Source organism: Hemitrygon akajei, chromosome 22 (assembly GCF_048418815.1).
Source record: "Hemitrygon akajei chromosome 22, sHemAka1.3, whole genome shotgun sequence".
In the NCBI taxonomy this organism is placed as follows: domain Eukaryota; kingdom Metazoa; phylum Chordata; class Chondrichthyes; order Myliobatiformes; family Dasyatidae; genus Hemitrygon; species Hemitrygon akajei.
This window is the reverse complement of record NC_133145.1, coordinates 15,210,387-15,232,161: the sequence shown is the minus strand read 5'-3', so window position 1 is coordinate 15,232,161 and position 21,775 is coordinate 15,210,387. Positions and strand designations below refer to the sequence as shown.

General features: G+C 42.5%; 1 protein-coding gene across 1 annotated transcript in view; it reads right to left on the bottom strand.

Moving 5' to 3' along the window:
* The window catches only part of LOC140714922 (transmembrane protein 94-like), a 190,401-nt gene that overhangs the window by 8,643 nt on the left and 159,983 nt on the right, over nucleotides 1–21,775 (bottom strand). The window contains exons 27-28 of the mRNA XM_073026590.1: nucleotides 8,875–8,968; nucleotides 5,725–5,895 (exon numbers count right to left, since the gene is read on the bottom strand). Coding sequence (XP_072882691.1) covers nucleotides 5,725–5,895; nucleotides 8,875–8,968 — 265 coding nt within the window. The remainder of the gene's footprint in view (nucleotides 1–5,724; nucleotides 5,896–8,874; nucleotides 8,969–21,775) is intronic.

The following is a 21,775-nucleotide window of genomic DNA, read 5'->3' as shown; positions in this document are numbered from 1 at the left end:
GTTTAAACCTGTTTAGTTTTACGACACTCCTACAGGCACTTCTGATTATGTAATTTTATTCACAGATCTTTTAAGACAAGTTCAAATTCTCAAACTGAAGTAAAATTACATTAGTTATTACCTCTTCATTAATGTGTTCATCATAATTTCAACTATGTGCTTTCAGATTTATAAATTTCATATCATTCTAAAGAAACAGTTAGCTAGTGAGCATGCAGAAAAGACTAAAGCATCAACTCTGAGGACACCTAACTAGTAATTAAGGGCTAAATTAACTGAAAGAAAATAACACCTGAACCACACAATACCTGGTAATTACATCAATTTATCTGCTCTTCCATAATAATTACTTTATTCACCAAAATATACAAGATAACAAAAACTCAAGGGCAGCAAAACATATGCTTCTGAGTAGTGAAGGAATGGGTTATGAGAATTGCTTGCATAGAACGTAAAGATTCAACTTGCCAGACAAGCAAATAAGAGCTTCAAGGTACTTCATGTGACAGGGATAAACCATAAGACACAGGAGCAGAATTAGGCCACTCATCCCTCACATCTGGAGGGTGACCAGCCAGATGTCATGGTACACATCAGTACTAAAGACGTAGGAAGAAAGAGTGAGGAGGCCCTGAAGAGTGAGTATAGAGAGCTTGGTAGGAAGTTAAAAAGCAGGACCTTGAGGGTGGTAATCTCAGGATTGCTACCCTGTGCCACGTGCCAGTGAGGGTAAGAATAGGATGCTCTGGAGGATGAACAAGTGGCTCAGGAACTGGTGTAGGGGGCAGGGTTTCAGATTTCAGGATCATTGGGACCTCTTCTGGGGCAGGTGGGTCCTGTACAAGAGAGACGGGTTACACCTGAACTACAAGGGGACCAATATCCTTGCAGGGAGGGTTGTTCTAATGGGGGGGGGGGGGGGGTGGATTTAAACTAGATTTGCAGGGGGATAGGAACCAGAGTGCCAGAGTAGATAGTGGAGCGGGGGTTAAATAAATGATGTTTATAAATAAGTAAGTTTCATGCAAAGTCACAAATAGAAGGGTTGTGTGTGGTGGTAATAATCTTCTGAGGTGTGTCTATTTCAATGTGAGAAGTATTGTGGGGAAGGTTGACAAGCTGAGGGCATGGATTGACACATGGAATTATGACATTGTAGCCATTAGTGAAACTTGGCTACAGGAGGGGCAAGACTGGCAGATCAATGTTCCAGGGTTCCGATGTTTCAGACTTGATGAGTCAGAGGGATGAAGGGTGTGGGGGGGGGGGGGGGGTGGCATTGCTAGTCAGGGAAAATGTTACAGCAGTTCTCAGGCAGGACAGATCAGAGGACTTGCCTACCAAGGCCATAGGGTTGGAGCTGAGAAGCAGGAAAGGTATGACCACATTAATGGGATTGTATTATAGACCACCCAATAGTCAGCGAGAATTGGAGGAGCAAATCTGCAGAGAGATAGCAGACAACTGCAGGAAACAAAGTTGTGATAGTAGGGGATTTTAATTTTCTACATATTGATTGGGACTCCCATACCTTTAAAGGTCTAGACTGGTTAGAGTTTGTAAAATGTGTTCGGAAAAGTTTTCTAAATCAATATATAGAGGTACCAACTAGAGAGAATGCAATATTAGATCTCCTATAAGGAAACGAGTTAGGACAGGTGACGGAAATGTGTGTAGGGGAACACTTTGGTTCCAGTGATCATAACACCATTAGTTTCAACTTGATCATGGATAAAGATAGATCTGGTCCTTGGGTTGAGGTTCTAAACTGGAAAAAGGCCAAATTTGAAAAAAAAAAATGAGAAATGATCTAAAAAGCATGGATTGGGACAGGTTGATTTCTGGCAAGGATGTCGTTGGTAAGTGGGAGGCCTTCAAAGGAGAAATTTTGAGAGTGTAGAGTTTGTATGTTCTTGTCAGGATTAAAGGCAAAGTGAGTAAGAATATGGAGCAACACACACAAAATGCTGGTGGAACACAGCAGGCCAGGCAGCATCTATAGGAAGAAGCACTGTCAACATTTCAGGCCGAGACACTTCGAAGGGTCTCGGCCCGAAACGTCGACAGTGCTTCTTCCTATAGATGCTACCTGGCCTGCTGTGTTCCACCAGCATTTTGTGAATGTTGTTTGAATTTCCAGCATTTGCAGATTTCCTCGTGTTTGAAGAATAAGGAGCCTTGGTTTTCTAGGGATATTGGAACACTGATAAAGAAGAGAGAGGTGTATGGCATGTATAGGAAACAGGGAACAAATAAAGTACGTACTTGAGTATAAAAAGTGCAAAAAAATACTTAAGAAAGAAATCAGGAGGGCTAAAAGAAGACATGGTAGCTTTGGCAGTCAAGGTGAAGGATAATCCAAAGAGCTTCTACAGGTATATTAAGAACAGAAAATTGGATAAGATTGGATAACAGAAAACAGGGATAAAATTGGTCCTCTTGAAGATCAGACTGGTCGGCTATGTATGGAACCAAAATAAATGAGGGAGATCTTAAATGGGTTTTTTGCGTCTGTATTTACTAAGGAAAATAGCATGGAGTCAATGGAAATGAGGCAAGCAAGTAGTAAGGTCATGGAACCTATACAGATTGAAGAGGAGGAAGTGCTTGCTATCTTGAGGCAAATCAGAGTAGATAAATCCCCAGGACCTGACAGGGTATTCCCTCGGACCTTGAAGGAGACTAGTGTTGAAATTGCAGGGTCCCTGGCAGATATATTTAAAATGTTGGTATCTACGGGTGGGGTGATGGAGGATTGGAGGAGAGCTCATGTTGTTCCGTTGTTTAAAAAAGGCTCTAAAAGTAAGCCGGGAAATTATAGGCCATTAAGTTTGACATCTGGAGTAGGTAAATTATTGGAAGGAGTACTAAGAGATAGGATCTACAAGTATTTGGATGGACAGGGACTTATTAGGGAAAGTCAGCACGGCTTTGTGCGTGGTAGATCATGTTTAACAAAGCTATTAGAGTTTTTCGAGGAGTTTACCAGGAAAGTGGATGTTGTATACATGGACTTCAGTAAGGCCTTTGACAAGGTCCCGCATGGGAGGTTATTTCGGAAGATTCAGCCGCTAGGTATACTTGGTGAGGTAGTAAATTGGATTAGACATTGGCTCAATGGGAGAAGTCAGAGAGTGGTAGTGGAGGATTGCTTCTCTGAGTGGAGGACTGTGACTAGTGGTGTACCACAGGGATCAGTGCTGGGTCCATTGTTATTTGTCATCTATATCAATGATCTGGATGATAATGTGGTAAATTGAATCAGCAAATTTGCTGATGATACAAAGATTGGAGGTGTAGTGGACAGTGAGGAAGGTTTTCAAAGCTTGCAGAGGGATTTGGACCAGCTGGAAAAATGGGCTGAAAAATGGCAGATGGAGTTTAATACAGACAAGTGTGAGGTATTGCACTGAGGAGTGCAGTAAAACAGAGGGATCTGGGAATACAGATATAAAATTCCCTAAAAGTGGCGTCACAGGTAGATAGGGTAGTAAAGAGAGCTTTTGGTACATTGGCCTTTATAAATCAAAGTATTGAGTATAAGAGTTGGAATGTTATGGTGAGGTTATATAAGGCATTGGTGAGGCCGAATTTGGAGTACTGTGTGCAGTTTTGGTCACCGAATTACAGGAAGGATATTAATAAGGTTGAAAGAGAGCAGAGAAGGTTTACAAGGATGTTGCTGGGACTTGAGACACTGAGTTATAGAGAAAGATTGAATTGAATTGAAGGCAAATACAATGCAAGCATTCATTTCATGAGGACTAGAATATAAGAGGAAGGATTTTATTTCCTGGAGTGTAGAAGATTGAGGGGAGATTTGATAGAGGTATATAAAATTATGATGGGTCTAGATAGAATGAATGCAAGCAGGCTTTTTCCACTAAGGCTAGGGGAGGGAAAAAAACCAGAGGACATCACAGGATCACAAGACCAAGGAGCAGAAGTAGGCCATTCAGCCCATCGAGTCTTCTCTGCCACTCCCCCATGAGCGGAACCATTCTCCCATCTAGTTCCAATTTCCGGACTTTCCCCATATCCCTTGATACCCTGACTAATTAGATACCTATCAATCTCTTCCTTAAACACCCTCAATGATTGGGCCTCCACAGCTGTACGTGGCAATGAATTCCGTAAATCCACGACCCTCTGGCTAAAAAAAAAATTCTCCTAATCTCTGTCTTAAATGGGTATCCTCTAATTCTAAGACTGTGACCTCTTGTCCTGGACTCACCCACCAAGGGAAACAGCCTTTCCACATCTACTCTGTCCAACCCTTTCCAACATTTTAACATGAGTTAAGGGTGAAGGGGGAAAAGTTTAAAGGGAACATTGGGGGGGCTTCTTCACACAGAGAGTGGTGGGAGTGTGGAATGAGCTGCCAGATGAAGAGATAAATGCAGGCTCACTTTTAACATTTAAGAAAAACTTGGACAGGTACATGGACGAGAGGTGTATGGAGGGATATGGGCCAGGTGCAGGTCATTGGGACTAGGCAGAAAATTGGTTTGGCACAGCCAAGAAGGGCCAAAAAGCCTATTTCTGTGCTGTAATATTCTATGGTTCTAGTCTGCTCCACAATTCCAGCATGACTGATTCATTATCCCTTTCAACCCCATTCTCTTGCCCTATCCCCATAATCTCTAACACCCCAACTAATCAAGAAACTATCAACCTCTACTTTAAATATATTCAATGACTTGGGCTCCATAGCAGTTTGTGGCAATAAATACCAGATTCACCGTCCTATGCCTATAAAGTTTCCCTCATCTCTGTTCTAAATGGATTCCCCTCTATTCTGAGGATCTCTTTTATTCTCAGAATCATTCTCATGAACTTCCTCTGGACCCTCTTCAATGTCGGCACATCTTTTCTTAGATAAGGGGCCAAAACTGCTCATTATACTCCAAGTGCAGTCTGACCAATGGTTTATAAAATCTCAGCATCACATCCTTTCTCTTATATTCTAGTCCTCATGAAATGAATGCTTGCATTGTATTTGCCTTTCTTACCACTAATTCAACCTGTAAGTTAACCTTTAGGGAACCCTGCACATGCAAGTCCCTTTGCACTTGTGATTTTTGAATTTTCTCCGCATTTATTCTCCCCAATTATTTACCAAGATTCAAAGGGTGAAATGAGAAGCAGAAATAACTTTAGCAGCTCAAGTCCCGATCACAAGTCTGCATTAACTTCCATGAGTCAGGACGCCATCCATAAACATTACAGCATTCTGGAGCTGCAGAGCAAACCCAGGACACATTAATAATCCGTGAATCAGGACCTATCCCAAAATATTGCAACACTGTGACGTTGGGAATGGAAGCAAGAAAAATATTGCATCTTACACACTAAGAAATGGGGTGGGACTGATCCTCGACACTGCAACATTCCGTGGGTTGAGAGAAAACAGTGAAATGTTACCCTGTGTAACATCCTATAATTAATCCAAGAGGCCTACAAGATCTATTTATATTGCGAACATATTTAACATATATAAGCTTACAGTATTTTAACCCATAAAAAAGTTTATACAAATACAGCATTAGCAAAAGATCTCATGAATTAAATTGTCTTTAAATCATCACATCTTTAAATTAAGCTTTCCAGCAGCTCAAGTGGCAAGAATTTTCTCAGTTTTTTGTGGAAAGGACATTGAGCTTGTTCATAGTTTACAGCTAAAGGCAATGGTTATTTATGATCCTTGTAAACCTATGTGCTTACCTTATTTCATGCAGTTTGACTACTTCATTGATAAACACCACTAGAATGACAGATAGGAAGCCAAGGAGCCAAGAGATCAATGGGATGTCATACAGGCCAAAGGTCAATTGGGTATCCACATTTTTCCACAGCTTTAAATCCACCAGCACCAGTACAATTTGGCTCACCAACCTAGAGATCACAAAAAAAAGGATACTGTCTCAAGCACAGGCTAATGCAGGTAAGCCAATCCCAAGCCACAAGCCCTTTAATAAGCTCACATCCATTATATACATAATTGCAAAGTTGACAAAAAGTTTAAGGCACTGAAACATTTTACTCCACAGATGACCCTCATCTAATTAATTCCACATTAATTACATGTCCATGCATTCCTTTTTTATATATTTTTCTTTACAAAGAAAGAATGCACCACTAAAAGCATCCTATCTGGATGCATCATGACTGCTCTGCCAAGACTACAAGAAACTGCAGAATTATGGACACAGCCAGCACATCATAAAAACTAGCCTCCCCTTCATGGACTCTGCCTACACCTCTTGCTACCTTGGGAAAGCAGCCAGTATAATCCAAGACCCCACCCACCCTGAACATTCTTTCTTCTCCCCTCTCACAATGAACAGAAGATACAGAAGAAGCCTGAAGCACAGTTCACCAAGCTTACTATTGAATGGTAGCCTACTATGATAGATGGGAGACTTGACCTCACAATCTACCTTGTCAGCCTGCACTGCACTCTGTATTCTGTTGTTTTACATTGTACTACCTCAATGCACCATGTGAACAGAAGACAAGCTTTTCACCGTACCTCGGTAAATGTGGCAATAACAATCCAAGTCCAATTCTTTCACTGTTTTTTTAAGCAGTCTTTAAGTAAAGTGACCATCTCACCTTGATAGCCCTGTGCTGATAAGTGAAAAACAAGTGGAAAACACATCTCTATTAAACCCCTTCATAACCCCTGCCATCCATGAACTCAATACTTCTACCACTAATTTTTTCATGAGACATTAACCCTCATCAGACCAAACGTGAACCCATTTCATGCAATTGACAAAACAGTGCCTGCCAGTGAACAATTCATGGGAGCAGAGGCAAATTCTTGTGTCAGAAGTTCACAGGCAGATCAGACTCATGAACAAGAGAAAAATCAACAATTTTCAGAGCCCACAGATTGGAAGAAATCAGCTAGTTTATCAGGAGCAGCATTTAAACTGGAATTCTTGGTTATATTTGGCTCAGTTTATGATGTACAGCTTTTGCAGTAGTTTCTGAAAATATTTTGCAGTTTGTTCTAATGCAAGGAATTATACATCCCCCCCCCCCCCCCCCCCCCCCCCCCCCACCAAACCCCAGGACTACTATACCGCTAGGCTGGCTTTATTTCCTTTGGAGGGGACTGTGGGAAGATCCAACTGAGGTGTGCAAGGTTGTGAGTTGTAAGGATGGGAGGAAAGTGGGAAACCTGTTCCCAGTGGCAGTGGAGTCTAGGAGGACAGCATTTGGGTTGGGAAGGAATCTACGGTGGGGCTTTCTCTGCCAGCAGGTGATTGGAATTTGTGAGAGCGATGGAAGCAAAGACTCTTAGATCATTAGTATTTAGATGAGCACTTGTGCTGACAAATGGGATTAGTATAAAAGGGTAAACAATGCTTGCATGGACTCACTGGGTCAAAGGTCCTGTTTCTGTGCTGTACGACTACTATTCTGAACACTAGGTGACTTTGCGCACATGTTTTGTGTCCGTGGTTCAAGTAGCTTCCCAAAACCAATGCTGCATAAAACTTAACTGACCAGAAAACAGCTGGGTAGATTCCAAATGCATATCATCCCATATTACCCTAACATGGTTAATAGCTTCTTGAATCCCAAATGTTCAAGATTTTTAATTGAACTACATTATGTGAAATGCAATCTTCAAATAAAATCTTATCCTTAAAGTAAATAATTAAATACAACTTGTTTAACTGTGGAATAAAGTAACTTGCTAAAAATACAATTAGATACATTTTCAGGGAGAATGATTTAAGCTGTATTATCATCCATATCAATGATCTGGATGATAATATGGTAAACTGGATCTGCAAATTTGCAGATGACAAAATGGGGTTGGGGGGGGGGCATTGTAGTGGACAGCGAGGAATATCATCAAAGCTTGCAGCAGGATCTTGACCAGTTGGTGAAATGGACTGAAAAAATTGGCAGATGAAATTTAATGTGGACAAGTGTGAGGTGTTGCTCTTTGGGAGGACCAACCAGGGTAGATATTACAAGGTGAAGGCAGGGCACTGAGGAGTGCAGTAGAACAGAGGAATCCATGGTGCTGAACATGACATCTTAGTTAGATAGGGTCGCAACGAAAGCTTTTGGCAAGCTGGCCTTCATAAATCAATATATTTATTATAGGAATTGAGATGTTATGTTGAGATTGTAGAAGATACTGGTGCAGTCTAATTTGAGGTATTGTGTCCAGTTTTAGTCACCCATCTATAGGAAAGATATAAATAAGACTGAGTCTGATTAAGATTAAGGATGTTGCCAGGACTTGAGCACCTGGCTTATAGGAAAAGATTGAATAGTTTAGGACTTTATTGCCTGGAACAGAAGATTGAGGGAAGGTTTGATAGAGGCATACAAAAGTATGAGTATAGATATGGTAAATGCAAGCAGGCTTTTTCCACTGAGGTTGGGGGAGACTAGAACTAGAGGTCATAGCCTATGGGTGAAAGGTAAAATATCTAAGGGGAACATAAGGGAGAACTTCTTCACTCAGGATGGTGAGAGTGTAGAACAAGCTGTCAGCACAAGTGGATGCGGGGTCAATTTCAAAATTTAAAAGAAATTTGGAATAGGTATATGGATGGGAGGGGTATGGTGGACTATGGACTGGGTGCAGGTTGATGGGACAGCAGATTAATGGTTCAGCACAGAGTAGATGGGATGAAGGGCCTGTTTCTGTACTGTAGAGTGTTCTATTACTACCAGCTGCAAAGCAGTTACTGTACAATAACAGACAGAAAGCTGGAAGCAATACCTCGCCCTAGGTATCATCTAGAAGTACTAGACAGAACTTTCACTAGTACTAGAAAGGGGAACTTTCACTACACATCTCACCTAGAGTGTACGTTCAGACTGTAAAATGATACTTACACTACAGGTAAAGTGAGACACCACCATAAGTTACTGAAAGGACTTTTTCTCCACAGAGTTTTGGACCGATGAACATGGCTGATGGAAATGCAAACTGCAAATCAAATTAAAAACCAATGTATTAAGGTACGATCTATGCAAAGTAGACTGCTCTGTAGTTCTACTGAAATAAAGGCAAACACTTGTATACCATCTCTTGTAATTAACCTACTTTCACCACAGCTAATTTGCTTTGTGACCACATTAACCCTCAAGGTAGCACAGATCATCCTGTAATACTGGAAAGAGGGCCTTCAGCCCAGAGCCCACAACTTCATCCACCTATTTACATTAATGCTACATTTTTCCTATTTTTAAAATTTTTCCCACATTCTCATCAACTTTATCCAGATTCAACCATGCTAGCAGCAATTTCTAGTGACCAATTAATGTACAAATTCAAACATCTTTGATACATCAGAGGAAACCCAACAATCACAGGAAGAATGTGCAAATTCCACAAAGACAGCACTCAAGGCCAGGACTGAATCTGGGTTTCTGCTGCTGAGGCAGTGGTTCTACCAGCTGCACTGCCCAAATGGCGATGACTGTTCTTTCACTTCAGTTGAGACAGCCTTTATCAGAACCAGAGTCTGGATGGATCTCTGCCAAAAGCATCCAAGCCATGGACATACAGCTCAGCTCTTTGCTACTCTAATGGAGGTAGATGATAGCATGCAACACAGAGCTCAAGGAAGACCAACATAGAGTTCAGAAAAATACCAGAGCCTCCTGAAACGGCAATAGTGGCAAAACGGTAGAACATCTCACTTATATAATATGGTACAGGGTAATTACTTTATAATTGTGGGTGGTGTGATATGATTTGCAAATGAGCTCCATGAGCAAGTGATACCAATTGCTAGAGCACACAAAATGCAAAAGGAACTCAGCAGATCAGACAACATCTATGGAGGGGAATAAACAGTCAACTTATTGGGCAGAGACCCTTCATCATACTGTCATGATGAAAGGTCTTGGATCAAAACATCATTATCGGCATCATGTGTTGTACGGAACGATCATGCTCTTTTCATGACCATGTTTGCTCTCGGCAATTTTTTCTCCAAAAGTGGTTTGCCATTGCTTTCTTCTGGGCAGTGTCTTTACAAGATGGGTGACCCCAGACATTATCAATACTTTTCAGAGAATGTCTGCCTGGCATCAGTGGTCACATAACCAGGACTTGTGATATGTACCAACTGCTCACATGGCTTCATGTGACTCTGATCGTGGAGCTAAGCAGGTGTTACATCTTGCCTAAGACTAGTGGAGGGAAGGAGTGCCTTGCACCTCCTTTGGTAGAGATGTATCTCCATCCCACCACCTTCATTTGTTTATTTCTCTCCACAGGTGCTCCCTGACCTGCTGAGCTCCTCCAGTATTTGGACTGTTTCTTGAGTCCCAACATCAACAGAGCTTTAAAAAGCAAGAAATTTTTCAGCAGGTGCTCTTGATTGGAGTACTGCGCAGATGCAGGAGAAGAGTTTCTGTACAAGTCCGGCAAAGAGCTTTAAAAACCCAGTCTCCATAAAAGAAGAGCACTGTCTAGTGGAGCAGCCATCATAGGAGTGTTCTGAGTCAGAGTGATAAGCCTTTGGCTCAACAGGGCTTCAGGCAGAAGTAAGGTAAGTTCATACTTTTTTTTCTTATTTAACTCTAAAGAGAATAGGGGGCACGTCTACAGGGCCAGTGTTGTGTTCTGGGTGTCAGTTGTGGGTATTCCAGGAAACTACCAGCCTCCCTGATGACCACATCTGCACTAGGTGTATCGAGATGCAGCTCCTTAGAGACTGAGTTAAAGAACTGGAGCTATAGCTCGGTAACCTTCAGCTTGTTAGGAAAAGTGAAGAGGTGATAGACCAAGAGCTACAAGGGAGGTAGGGAGGTACTCACCCCCAAGGCGCACCCCTCACCATCCCCCTCAAAAATTGTCTCCATTTTGGGGGAGGGAGGGTGAGAACAACCTACCTGGGTGAAGCAACAGCGGCATTCGGTCTGGCTCTGTGGCTCAGAAGGGTTGGGAACTGAAGTGGATGGTAGCCGTAATAGCGGACTCTATAGCTAGGGGGACAGATAGGCGATTATGTGGATGCTAAAAGGAAACATGGATAACATGGATGGTAGTTTCCCTCCCATGTGCCAATGTCCATGTTTCCGGACATGCCCACAATATCCTGAAAAGGGAGCGTGAGCAGCCAGAAGTCATGATACATATTGGCACCAAAGAGATACAGTGGCATGCAAAAGTTTGGGCACCCTTGGTCAAAATTTCTGTTACTGTGAATAGCTAAGCGAGTAAAAGATTACCTGATTTCCAAAAGGCATAAAGTTAAAGATGACACACTTCTTTAATATTTTAAGCAAGATTACTTTGTTATTTCCATCTTTTAGCTTCAAAATAACAAAAAAAAGTAGGGCCCGAAGCAAAAGTTCGGGCACCCTGCATGGTCAGTACTTAGTAACACCACCTTTGGCAAGTATCACAGCTTGTAAACACTCTGTAGCCAGCTAAGAGTCTTTCAATTCTTGTTTGGGGGATTTTCGCACATTCTTCCTTGCAAAAGGCTTCCAGTTCTGTGAGATTCTTGGGCTGTCTTGCTTGCACTGCTCTTTTGAGGTCTATCCAGATTTCCGATGATGTTTAGGTCAAGGGACTGTGAGGACCAAGGCAAAACCTTTAGCTTGCAACTCTTGAGGTAGTCCATTGTGGATTTTGAGGTGTGTTTAGGATCATTATCCTGTTGTAGAAGCCATCCTCTTCAGCTCTTTTTTTTTTTTTACAGACGGTGTGATGTTTGCTTCCAGAATTAGCTGGTATTTAATTGAATTCATTCTTCCCTCTACCAGACAAATGTTCCCCATGCCACTGGCTGCAAAACAAGCCCAAAGCATGAGCGATCCACCCCCATGCTTAACAGTTGGACAGGTATTTTTTTTCTTTTCTCCAAACATACCTTTGCTCATTGCAGCCAATAAGTTCTATTTTAGCTTCATCAGTCAAGGATGCAGGAAAGGTTTTCTTCTGATGACTCTTCCATGAAGGTCATAGTTGTGCAGGTGTTGCTGCACAGTAGAACAGTGCACCACCACTTCAGGGTCTGCTAAATCTTCCTGAAGGTCTTTTGCAGTCAAACGGGGGTTTTGATTTACCTTTCTAGCTATCCTAAGAGCAGTTCTCTCGGATAGTTTTCTTGGTCTTCCAGTCCTCAACTTGACCTCCACCATTCCTGTTAACTGCCATTTCTTAATTACATTATGAACTGAGGAAATGGCTACCTGAAAAAACTTTGCTATCTTTTTATAACCTTCTCCTGCTTTGTGGGCTTATTTATTTTAATTTTCAGAGTGCTAGGTAGCTGCTTAGAGGAGCCTGATTGTTGGGACAAGGTTTGAGGAGTCAGGATATTTATACAGCTTTGAAATTTGCATCACCTGGCCTTTCCTAACGATGACTGTGAACAAGCCATAGCCCTAACAAGCTAATTAAGGTCTGAGACCTTGGTAAAAGTTACCTGAGAGATCACATCTCTTGGGGTGCCCAAACTTTTGGATGGTGCTCCTTTCCTTTTATTTTTCCCACTCTAAAATTGTACAAAACAAAAATAATACACTAATCTTGCTTAAAATGTTGAAAAGAATGTTTCATCTTTAATTTTATGACTTTTGGAGATAGTTCATCTTCTACTTACTTTACTACTGACAGTAACAGAAATTGTGACCAGGGCGCCCAAACTTTTGCATGCCACTGTGGGTAGAAAAAGGGAGGAGGTCCTGAAAACAGAATATAGGGAGTTCAGAAGGAAGCTGAGAAGCAGGCACTTAAGGGTAGTAATCTTGGGATTGCTGTCTGTGTCATGCAACAGTGAGGACAGGAATAGAATGAGGTGGCTCATAAATATGTAGCTGAAGAATTGGAGCAGGGGACAGGGATTCATATTTCTGGATAATTGGGACCTCTTCTGGAGCAGATGTAACCTGTACAAAGGGATGGATTGCACTTGAATCCAAGGGGGACCAATATTCTTGCGCTGTTGGGAGTGTCTAATCTAATATGGCAGGGGGTTGGTACCCAGTATGATGGAGCTGAGGATGAGCCGGCACATTTACAAGTAGATGATGGAAGTAACATAAATGTAAAGAAAGGACAATCCAATGACTGGGTACAAATGCAGACAGAGCAAAGAATTGTACCACGGAGGCAAAATTCATAAGGTGAAAAATGCAGGACTGAAGGTGCTGTACATAAATGCATATAGTATTCGGAATAAGGTGTATGAACTCGTGGCGCAATTATAGATTAGTTGGTATGACGCTGTGAGCATCACTGAGTCATGGTTGAAAGAAGGCCATAGTTGGAAGCCTAACATCAAAGAATATATTTTGTATCGAAAGGACAGGCAGGAAGGAATAGGCGGTGTCAGATCGTAAGAGAGGGAATTTGTTGGAATGCCTATGAGATGGCTTTTTAGAGCAGCTTGTGCTTGGGGAAAGGCCAATTGGGTGTTGTGTAATAACCAGTATCTGATTAGGGAGCTTAATGTAAAGGAACCCTTAGGAGACAGTGATCATAATATGATTGAATTAATACTGCAATTTGAGAGAGAGAAGCATAAGGAAGTAGTATGTGTGTGAGGCCAGTTTTCTGTGGTCGGTGTCAGATGTGGGAGGTCCTGCAGTCTCCCAGCATCCCGGACGGCCACATCTGCACCCAGTGCATCGAGATGCATCTCCTAATGGACCGTGTTAGGGAACTGGAGCTGCAGCTCGATGACCTTTGTCTGGTCAGGGAGAGTGAGGAGGTGATAGAGAGGAGTTACAGACAGGTGGTCACTCTGGGGCCACGGGGGACAGAGAAATGGGTCACAGTCAGGAGGGGAGGGAAAGAGTCAGGTACTAGAGAGTACCCCTGTGGCTGTACCCCTTGACAATTACTCCTGTTTGAGTACTGTTGTGGGGGGGGGGGGGGGGGGGGGAACAGCCTACCTGGGAAAAGCAACAGTGGCCTCTGGCACAGAGTCTGGCCCTGTGGCTCAGAAAGGTAGGGAAAGGAAGAGGAAGGCAGTAGATATAGGGGTCTCTATAGTCAGGGGTTCTGACAGGCGATTCTGTGGACACAGGAAAGAAACTTGGATGGTAGTTTACCTCCCAGGTGCCAGAGTCTGGGATGTTTCTGATCGCGTCCAAAATATCCTGCGGTGGGAGGGAGAACAGCCAGAGGTCATGGTACATATTGGTACCGATGACATAGGTAAGAAAAGGGAAGAGGTCCTGAAAGAAGACTACAGGGAGTTAGGAAGGAAGTTGAAAAGCAGGACCTCAAAGGTAGTAATCTCGGGATTACTGTTTGTGCCATGCGACAGTGAGAATAGGAATAGAATGAGGTGGTGGATAAATGCGTGGCTGAGGGATTGGAGCAGGGGGCAGGGATTCAGATTTCTGGATCATTGGGACCTCTTTTGGGGCAGGTGTGACCTGTACAAAAAGGACGGGTTGCACTTGAATCCCAGGGGGACCAATATTCTGGTGGGCAAGTTTGATAGAGCTGTTGGGGAGGGTTTAAACTAGTTTGGCAGGGGGGCAAGAATCAGAATGTGAGTGCAGGGATTAAGGTAGAAAGACAAGGACATGATGCTAAGAATTTGGAGTTGATGAGGAAGGACAGGCAGGGGACAGAACATAATTGTAGCCAGTTAAAGGGGTTGAAATGTGTCTATTTCAATGCTAGGAGTATTAGGAACAAAGAGGATGAACTTAGAGCATGGATTTGTATGTGGAACTACGATGTTGTGGTCGTTACTGAAACTTGGTTGGAGGAAGGGCAGGACTGGATGATGCAGGTCCCGGGGTTCAGGTGTTTTAAAAGGAATAGGATAGGAGGTAGAAAGGGGGGGGGGGGGGGGGAAGAGTGGCATTGCTGGTCAGGGATAGTATCACAGCTATAGAAAGGGAGGACGCTGCAGAAGGAGTGTCCACGGAGTCAGTCTGGGTGGAAGTCAGAAATAGGAAGGGATCAATCACTGTACTGGGAGTAGTCTAAAGGCCCCCAAATAGCCCTCAGGACACCGAGGAGCAGATAAGCAGGCAGATTTTAGAATGGAGCAGGAAATACAGGGTAGTAGTTATGGGTGATTTCAACTTCCCTCATATTGACTGGCACCTCCTGAGTGCAAGGGGGATAGATGGGGCTGAATTTGTCAGGTGTGTTCAAGAAGGATTCCTGACGTAGTATGTGGACCAGCCAACAAGAGGAGAGGCAATGCTGGATCTAGTTCTGGGTAATGAACCTAGTCAGGTGACAGACCTCCTGGTGGGGGAGCATTTTGGTGAGAGTGACCACAACTCCCTTAGCTTCAGCATAGCTATGGAAAGGGATAAAATCAGACGAAATGGTAAAGTGCTTAACTGGGGAAGGGCTAACTTTGAAGGGATGAGGCAGGAACTAGCGAGAGTAAATTAGAAACAGATGTTCAAAGGGGAAAGCACAGAAGTAATGTGGGAGAAGTTTAGGGACCACTTGAGCTGGGTTCAGGATAGGTTTGTCCCACCGAGGCAAGGAAAAAGGAAGCACCTGTTAGATATAAGAAGCAGGAAGTAGGAGGGGCTTATGAGAAATATAGGGTAGCCAGGAAGGAGCTAAAGAAAGGACTTAGGAGAGCTCGAAGGGGGCATGAGAAGGCCTTGGCATGTAGGATTAAGGAGAACCCCAAGGCGTACTATGTGTATGTGAAGAACAGGAGGATGACAAGAATGAAGGTGGGACTGCTAAAGGATAAAGAGGGCAACATGTGCCTGGAAGCGGAGGAGATTGGGGAGGTCCTAAATTAATACTTTGTTTCAGTATTCACAAGTGAAAAGGATCTTGATCAGGATGAGGTCGAAGTAGAGTGTGCCTGTGTGCTGGACAATGTGGAGATTAAGGAAGTAGTAGTGCTGGATTTTCTTAAAAACATTAAGATTGATAAATCCCCAGAGCCGGATATGATACACCCCAGGTTGTTGTGGGAATTGAGAGAAGAGATCGCTGGAGCATTAGCTACAATCTTTGAATCCTCTTTGGCTACAGGGGAAGTGCCGGAGGACTGGAGAATGGCAAATGTAGCTCCCTTGTTTAAAAAAGGTAATAGGGACAAACCTGGGAACTATAGACCAGTGAGTCTTACATTGGTGGTATGCAAACTACTGGAAAGGATTTTTAAGGATAGGAACTACAAGCATTTGGAAAAGTACAGTCTACTCATGGATAGTCAACATGGCTTTGTGAAGGGAAGATCGTGCCTCATGAGCCAGATTGAGTTTTTTGAAGAGGTAACAAAAGAAATTAATGAGGGTAGGGCAGTGGATGTGGTCTACATGGACTTTAGCAAAGCATTTGACAAGGTCCCTCATGAGAGACTCATCCAGAAAGTCATGAGGCATGAGATAAGTGGAACCTTGGCTGTTTGGATAAAAAATTGGCTTAAAGGAAGAAAGCAGAGGGTAGTTGTGGAAGGAAAGTATTCTGCCTGGAGGTCGGTGACTAGTGGAGTGTCTCAGGGTTCTGTCCTGGGACCTCTGCTATTTGTGATTTTTATAAATGACCTGGATGTAGAGGCGGAAGGATGGGTGAGTAAGTTTGCGGATGACACGAAGATTGGAGGAGTTGTGGATGGAGCTGTAGGTGGTTGAAGGTTACAAGAGGACACAGACAGGCTGCAGAGTTGGGCAGAAAAATGGCAGATGGAGTTCAATCTGGACAAGTGTGAAGTGATACATTTTGGAAGGACAAACCAGAAAACTGAGTACAGGATTAATGGGCAGTTACTTAAGAGTGTGGTTGAACAAAGGGACCTTGGGGTTCAAATCCATACATCCCTCACTTCGCTGCACAGGTCGATAGGGTATTTAAGAAGGCCTATGGGATGCTAGGCTTCATTAACGGGGGATTGAGTTCAAGAGTAGAGAGGTCATGTTGCAACTCTACAAATCTCTGGTGAGACCACAATTAGAGTATTGTGTTCAGTTCTGGTCAGCTCATTATAGGAAGGATGTGGAAGCTATGGAGAGGGTGCCGAGGAGATTTACCAGGATGTTGCCTGGATTGGAGGACAACTCATATGAAGCAAGGTTAGCAGAGCTGGGACTTTTCTCTTCGGAGTGTAGAAGAATGAGAGGGGACTTTATAGAGGTCTACAAGATTATGAGAGGCATAGATAGGGTGAATAGTCAGTACCTGTTTCCCAGGGCACCAATAGCAAACACCAGAAGGCATATGTACAAAATTAAGGGAGGGAAGTTTAGGGGAGACATCAGGGGTATGTTTTTTTTTAATACAGAGGGTTGTGGGTGCCTGGAATGACTTGCCAGGGATGGTGGTGGAGGCTAAAACATTAGGGGTATTTAAGAGCCTCTTGGACAGGCACATGGATGAAAGAAAAATGGAGGGTTATGGGGTAGTGTGGGTTTAGTACTTTTTTTTTAAGGATTATATGGGTCGGCACGACATGGAGGGCTGAAGGGCTTGTACTGTGCTGTAGTGTTCTATGGTTCTATAAGCATCAGCATTGCAATGGAATAAAAGAAATTACAGAGGCATGAGAAAGGAGCTTTCATAGGTGGACTGGAGGAGGACACTGGTGGGGATGACAGCAGAGCAGAAATGGCTGAAGTTTCTGGGAATAGTTCACAATGCACAGGACAGATAAGTCCCACAGAAGAAGTAGCTCTCAAAGGGGTAGGCAACCGTGGCCGACTAGGGAAGTAAAGGACTGCATAAAAGTCAAGGAAACGGCATATAAGGTAGCAAAAGTGAGTGGGAAGTTGGATGATTTTAAAGTTCAACAAGAGGCAACTAAAAAGATAGAAGGGAAAAGATGAAATATGAAGGCAAACTAGCCAATAATATAAAGCAGAATACCAAAAGTTTTTTCAGATATATAAAGATTAAAAGGGAGGTGAGATTTGATATTGGACCACTGGAAAATGATGCTGGTGAGGTAGCAATTAGTGAACAAAGAAATGATAGATGGACTTAATGGGTACCTTGCATCAGTTTTCACTGTGGAAAATATTAGCAGTGTGTCAGAGGTCTGTGAGTGTCAGGGAGCAGGAGTGAGTGTCATTGCTATTACAAAGAAAAAAGTGCTTGGCAAACTCAAAGGTCTTGAGGTGGATAAATCACTTGGACCAGATGGACTAGAACCTGAGAGAGGTTTCTGAAAAAATAACAAATTCATTGGTCATGATCTTTCAAGAATCACTTTATTCTGGCATAATGCCGAAGGACTGGAAGATTGCAAATGTCACTCCATTCTTTAAGAAGGGAGGAAGGCAACAGAAAGGAAATTATAGGCCAGTTAGCCTAACCTCAGTAGTTGGGAAAGGGCTGGAGTCTATTATTAAGGATAAGGTTTTGGGGTTCTCGGAGACCAATGATAAAATAAGTCAAAGTCAACATGGTTTCTGCAAAAGGAAATCTTGCGTGACAAATCAGTTGGAATTCTTCAAGCAAGTAACAAGCAGAGTGGACAAAGAAGAGGAAATAGATGTCATTTACTTAGATTTTCAGAAGGCATTTGATAAGGTGTGACACGAGGCTGCTTAACAAGATAAAATCCTATGGCATTTCAGGAAAGATGCTGGCATAGATAGAGGAATAGCCAACAGGCAGGAGGCAGAATAAAGAGGGCCTTTTCTGGTTGGGTGCCAGTGACTAGTGGTGTTCTTCAGGGGTCAGTATTGGGGCTGCTACTTTTCACATTGTCAGTGATTTAGATAATGGAATTGATAGCTTTGTGGCAAAGTTTGCAGATGATACAAAGATAGGTGAAGGGGTACGTAGTGCTGAGGAAGCAATGCAATTGCACCAGTCCTTAGACAAATTGGAAGAATGGGCAAAAAGTGGCAGATGGAATACAGTGTTGAGAAATGTAATCTAATGCATTTTGGTAAAAGGAACAATAGTATGGGCTATTATCTAAATGGGGAGAAGGTTCAAACATCAGAGGTGCAGAGGAACTTCGGAGTCCTTCTGCAAGACTCCAAGACGGTTAATTTACAGGTTGAGTCTGTGGTAAAGGTGGCAAACGCAAAGCTGATATTTATTTCAAGGGGAATAAAATATAAAAGCAAGGTGATAATGCTGAGGCTTTATAAGACACTAATCAAGTTGCACTTGGAGTACTGTCAACAGTTTAGGGCCCCATATCTCAGAAAGGATGTGTTGTCATTGGAGAGAATCCAAAGGAGGTTCACAAGATTGATTCAGGGAATGAAGGGGTTAACATATGAAGAACATTTGGCAGCTATGGGCCTGTACTCATTGGAATTTAGAAGAGCGCTGGGGGATCTTACTAAAACCTACCGAATGTTGAAAGGACTAGATAGGGTGGATATGGAGAGGTTGTTTCCTATGGTGGGAATACCCAGAACTAGAGGGTACAGCTTCAAAATTTTAGAACAGAGATAAGGAGGAATTTTTTTGAGCCAGAGAGTAGTGAACCTGTAGAATGCTCTGCCACAGACTGTGGTGGAGGCCACGTCCGTGGGTATACTTAAAGCGGAAGTTGATAGTTTCCTCATTAGTCAGGGCATCAAAGGATACGGTGAGAAGGCAGTTGGAATTGAGTGGGATCCTGGATTGCCATGATGGAATGGCAGAGCAGACTCAATGAGCTGAATGGCCTAATTCAGCTCCTATGTCTTATGGTCTTAATCCCTTGTGTTGCAGATATATATTGGTTATTCTGTTTGAAATTGCTGAATTGCTAATAATGAATCGACACAAGAATTTAACTGATATAATTGCCTACTGTGATGGCAGTGGTACAACTGGTGAAAATGTTGTTTCACAGCTTCACTGCCTCAGACTCAAGACTGAATTCCGGTGCTGGCTACAGTGACAATATAGGTTCCCTTACACCTCACAAAGACACTGGGGGTTGGCAGGATGCTCAGCCACTGCAAATTACCCCTAGGTTGTACATGAGTGTAGAATCTGGCAGCAGCTAATGTGAAGGTGGGGAATAAATTGTATTTAGCTTTAGACAGGTGTAAACAGAGTATGGCAATCAGTAGAATGGATGCGTTGAAGCACTTATTTTCCTGCTCCATAGCTCAATGGATCTCTGACAGATATTTGATTCAAAAGCCTACTAAATGACAGGATTGCACATACTGGGTCAATGACTTCCACTAGTACCAGCAAAAGGAGACGAGGGCTTAAGACCACTAATACACAAATGATCCACTTTGTCTATAATACCACAAAGTCCACCATGGCCCATGTTTAAATAAAAAGGAATTATACAAAGGAATTTGTTTCCTCTCTACCCCCTTCTTGGGTAACGTGAAATTGGTATCGAGTTAGATAGATTCAAGAACAAAATGGATGGTGGCTGTACTAGCAGGAATTTGTGCTAAAGTAGTTAATATATTATTGCAGGAGTCATGTATTATGTGCTGTGCATTTATTATGTGTATGATGGTAACTAGTCACATCAGTGGGTGTATGATAAAAACAAAGGAGGTAAGTTACGATTTCATGCTTGTGTTTGAGACAGCTTGCAGCTTGGGACCCCAGAGGTCTTAGCTTTGCTGACCACCAAGATAACGCTCAATAATGTTTAACTGTATGTTTGCTAATAAAGGATCGGAATAGTGAATTTGACTCTTTGGAACAATCATGGGAGCTGTGGGCATGTCACATGAGTATAACAACTCCATGGGGTTGCAGGCTGGCGGTAATTGTTTTGTTTTGATTTTGGATCAGTTTTTGATAATACAATTATGATGAACACACAAGCTAGCCATAATGTATCAATCTGTGACCTAACTAACAAACAGTTTTAAACATTATTACATCATGTTCTGGATGCAGTTATATTAAAGTCAGCAACAGCAGCAATAAAGCCTAAAGATGGAACTCATCTAGGAGAATTAGAATTACACAAATTAATCTTAACCCACCCGAAGTAAATATTTGATAAACTAAACAAATAACACTATTTCTTCTATTGCAACTTTGTCACACACCATGAAACCATAACTACTACTTTAGATTGTAGCCAAAAAGCTTTATAACCATAACAATTACAGCACGGAAACAGGCCATCTCGGCCCTTCTAGTCCGTGCCGAATGCTTAATCTCACCTAGTCCCACTGACCCACACTCAGCCCATAACCCTCCATTCCTTTCCTGTCCATATACCTAACCAATTTTACTTTAAATGACAATACCGAACCTGCCTCTACAACTTCTACTGGAAGCTCGTTCCACACAGCTACCACTCTCTGAGTAAAGAAATTCCCTCTCGTGTTACCCTTAAACTTTTGCCCCCTAACTCTCAACTCATGTCCTCTTGTTTGAATCTCCCCTATTCTCAATGGAAAAAGCCTATCCACGTCAACTCTATCTATACCCCGCATTATTTTAAATACCTCTATCGTCCCCCCTCAACCTTCTACGCTCCAAAGAATAAAGACCTAACTTGTTCGATCTTTCCCTGTAACTTAGGTGCTGAAACCCAGGTAACATTCTAGTAAATATTCTCTGTACTCTCTCTATTTTGTTGACATCTTTCCTATAATTCGGTGACCAGAACTGTAAACAATACTCCAAATTCGGCCTTACTAATGCCTTGTACAATTTTAACATTACATCCAAACTCCTATACTAAATGCTTTGATTTATAAAGGCCAACAGATCAAAAGCTTTCTTCAGCACCCTATCCACATGAGATTCCACCTTCAGAGAGCTATGCACCATTATTCTTAGATCACTCTGTTCTACTGCATTCTTAAATGCCGTACCATTTACTATGTATGTCCTATTTGGATTATTCCTACCAAAATGTAGCACCTCACACTTATCAGCATTAAACGC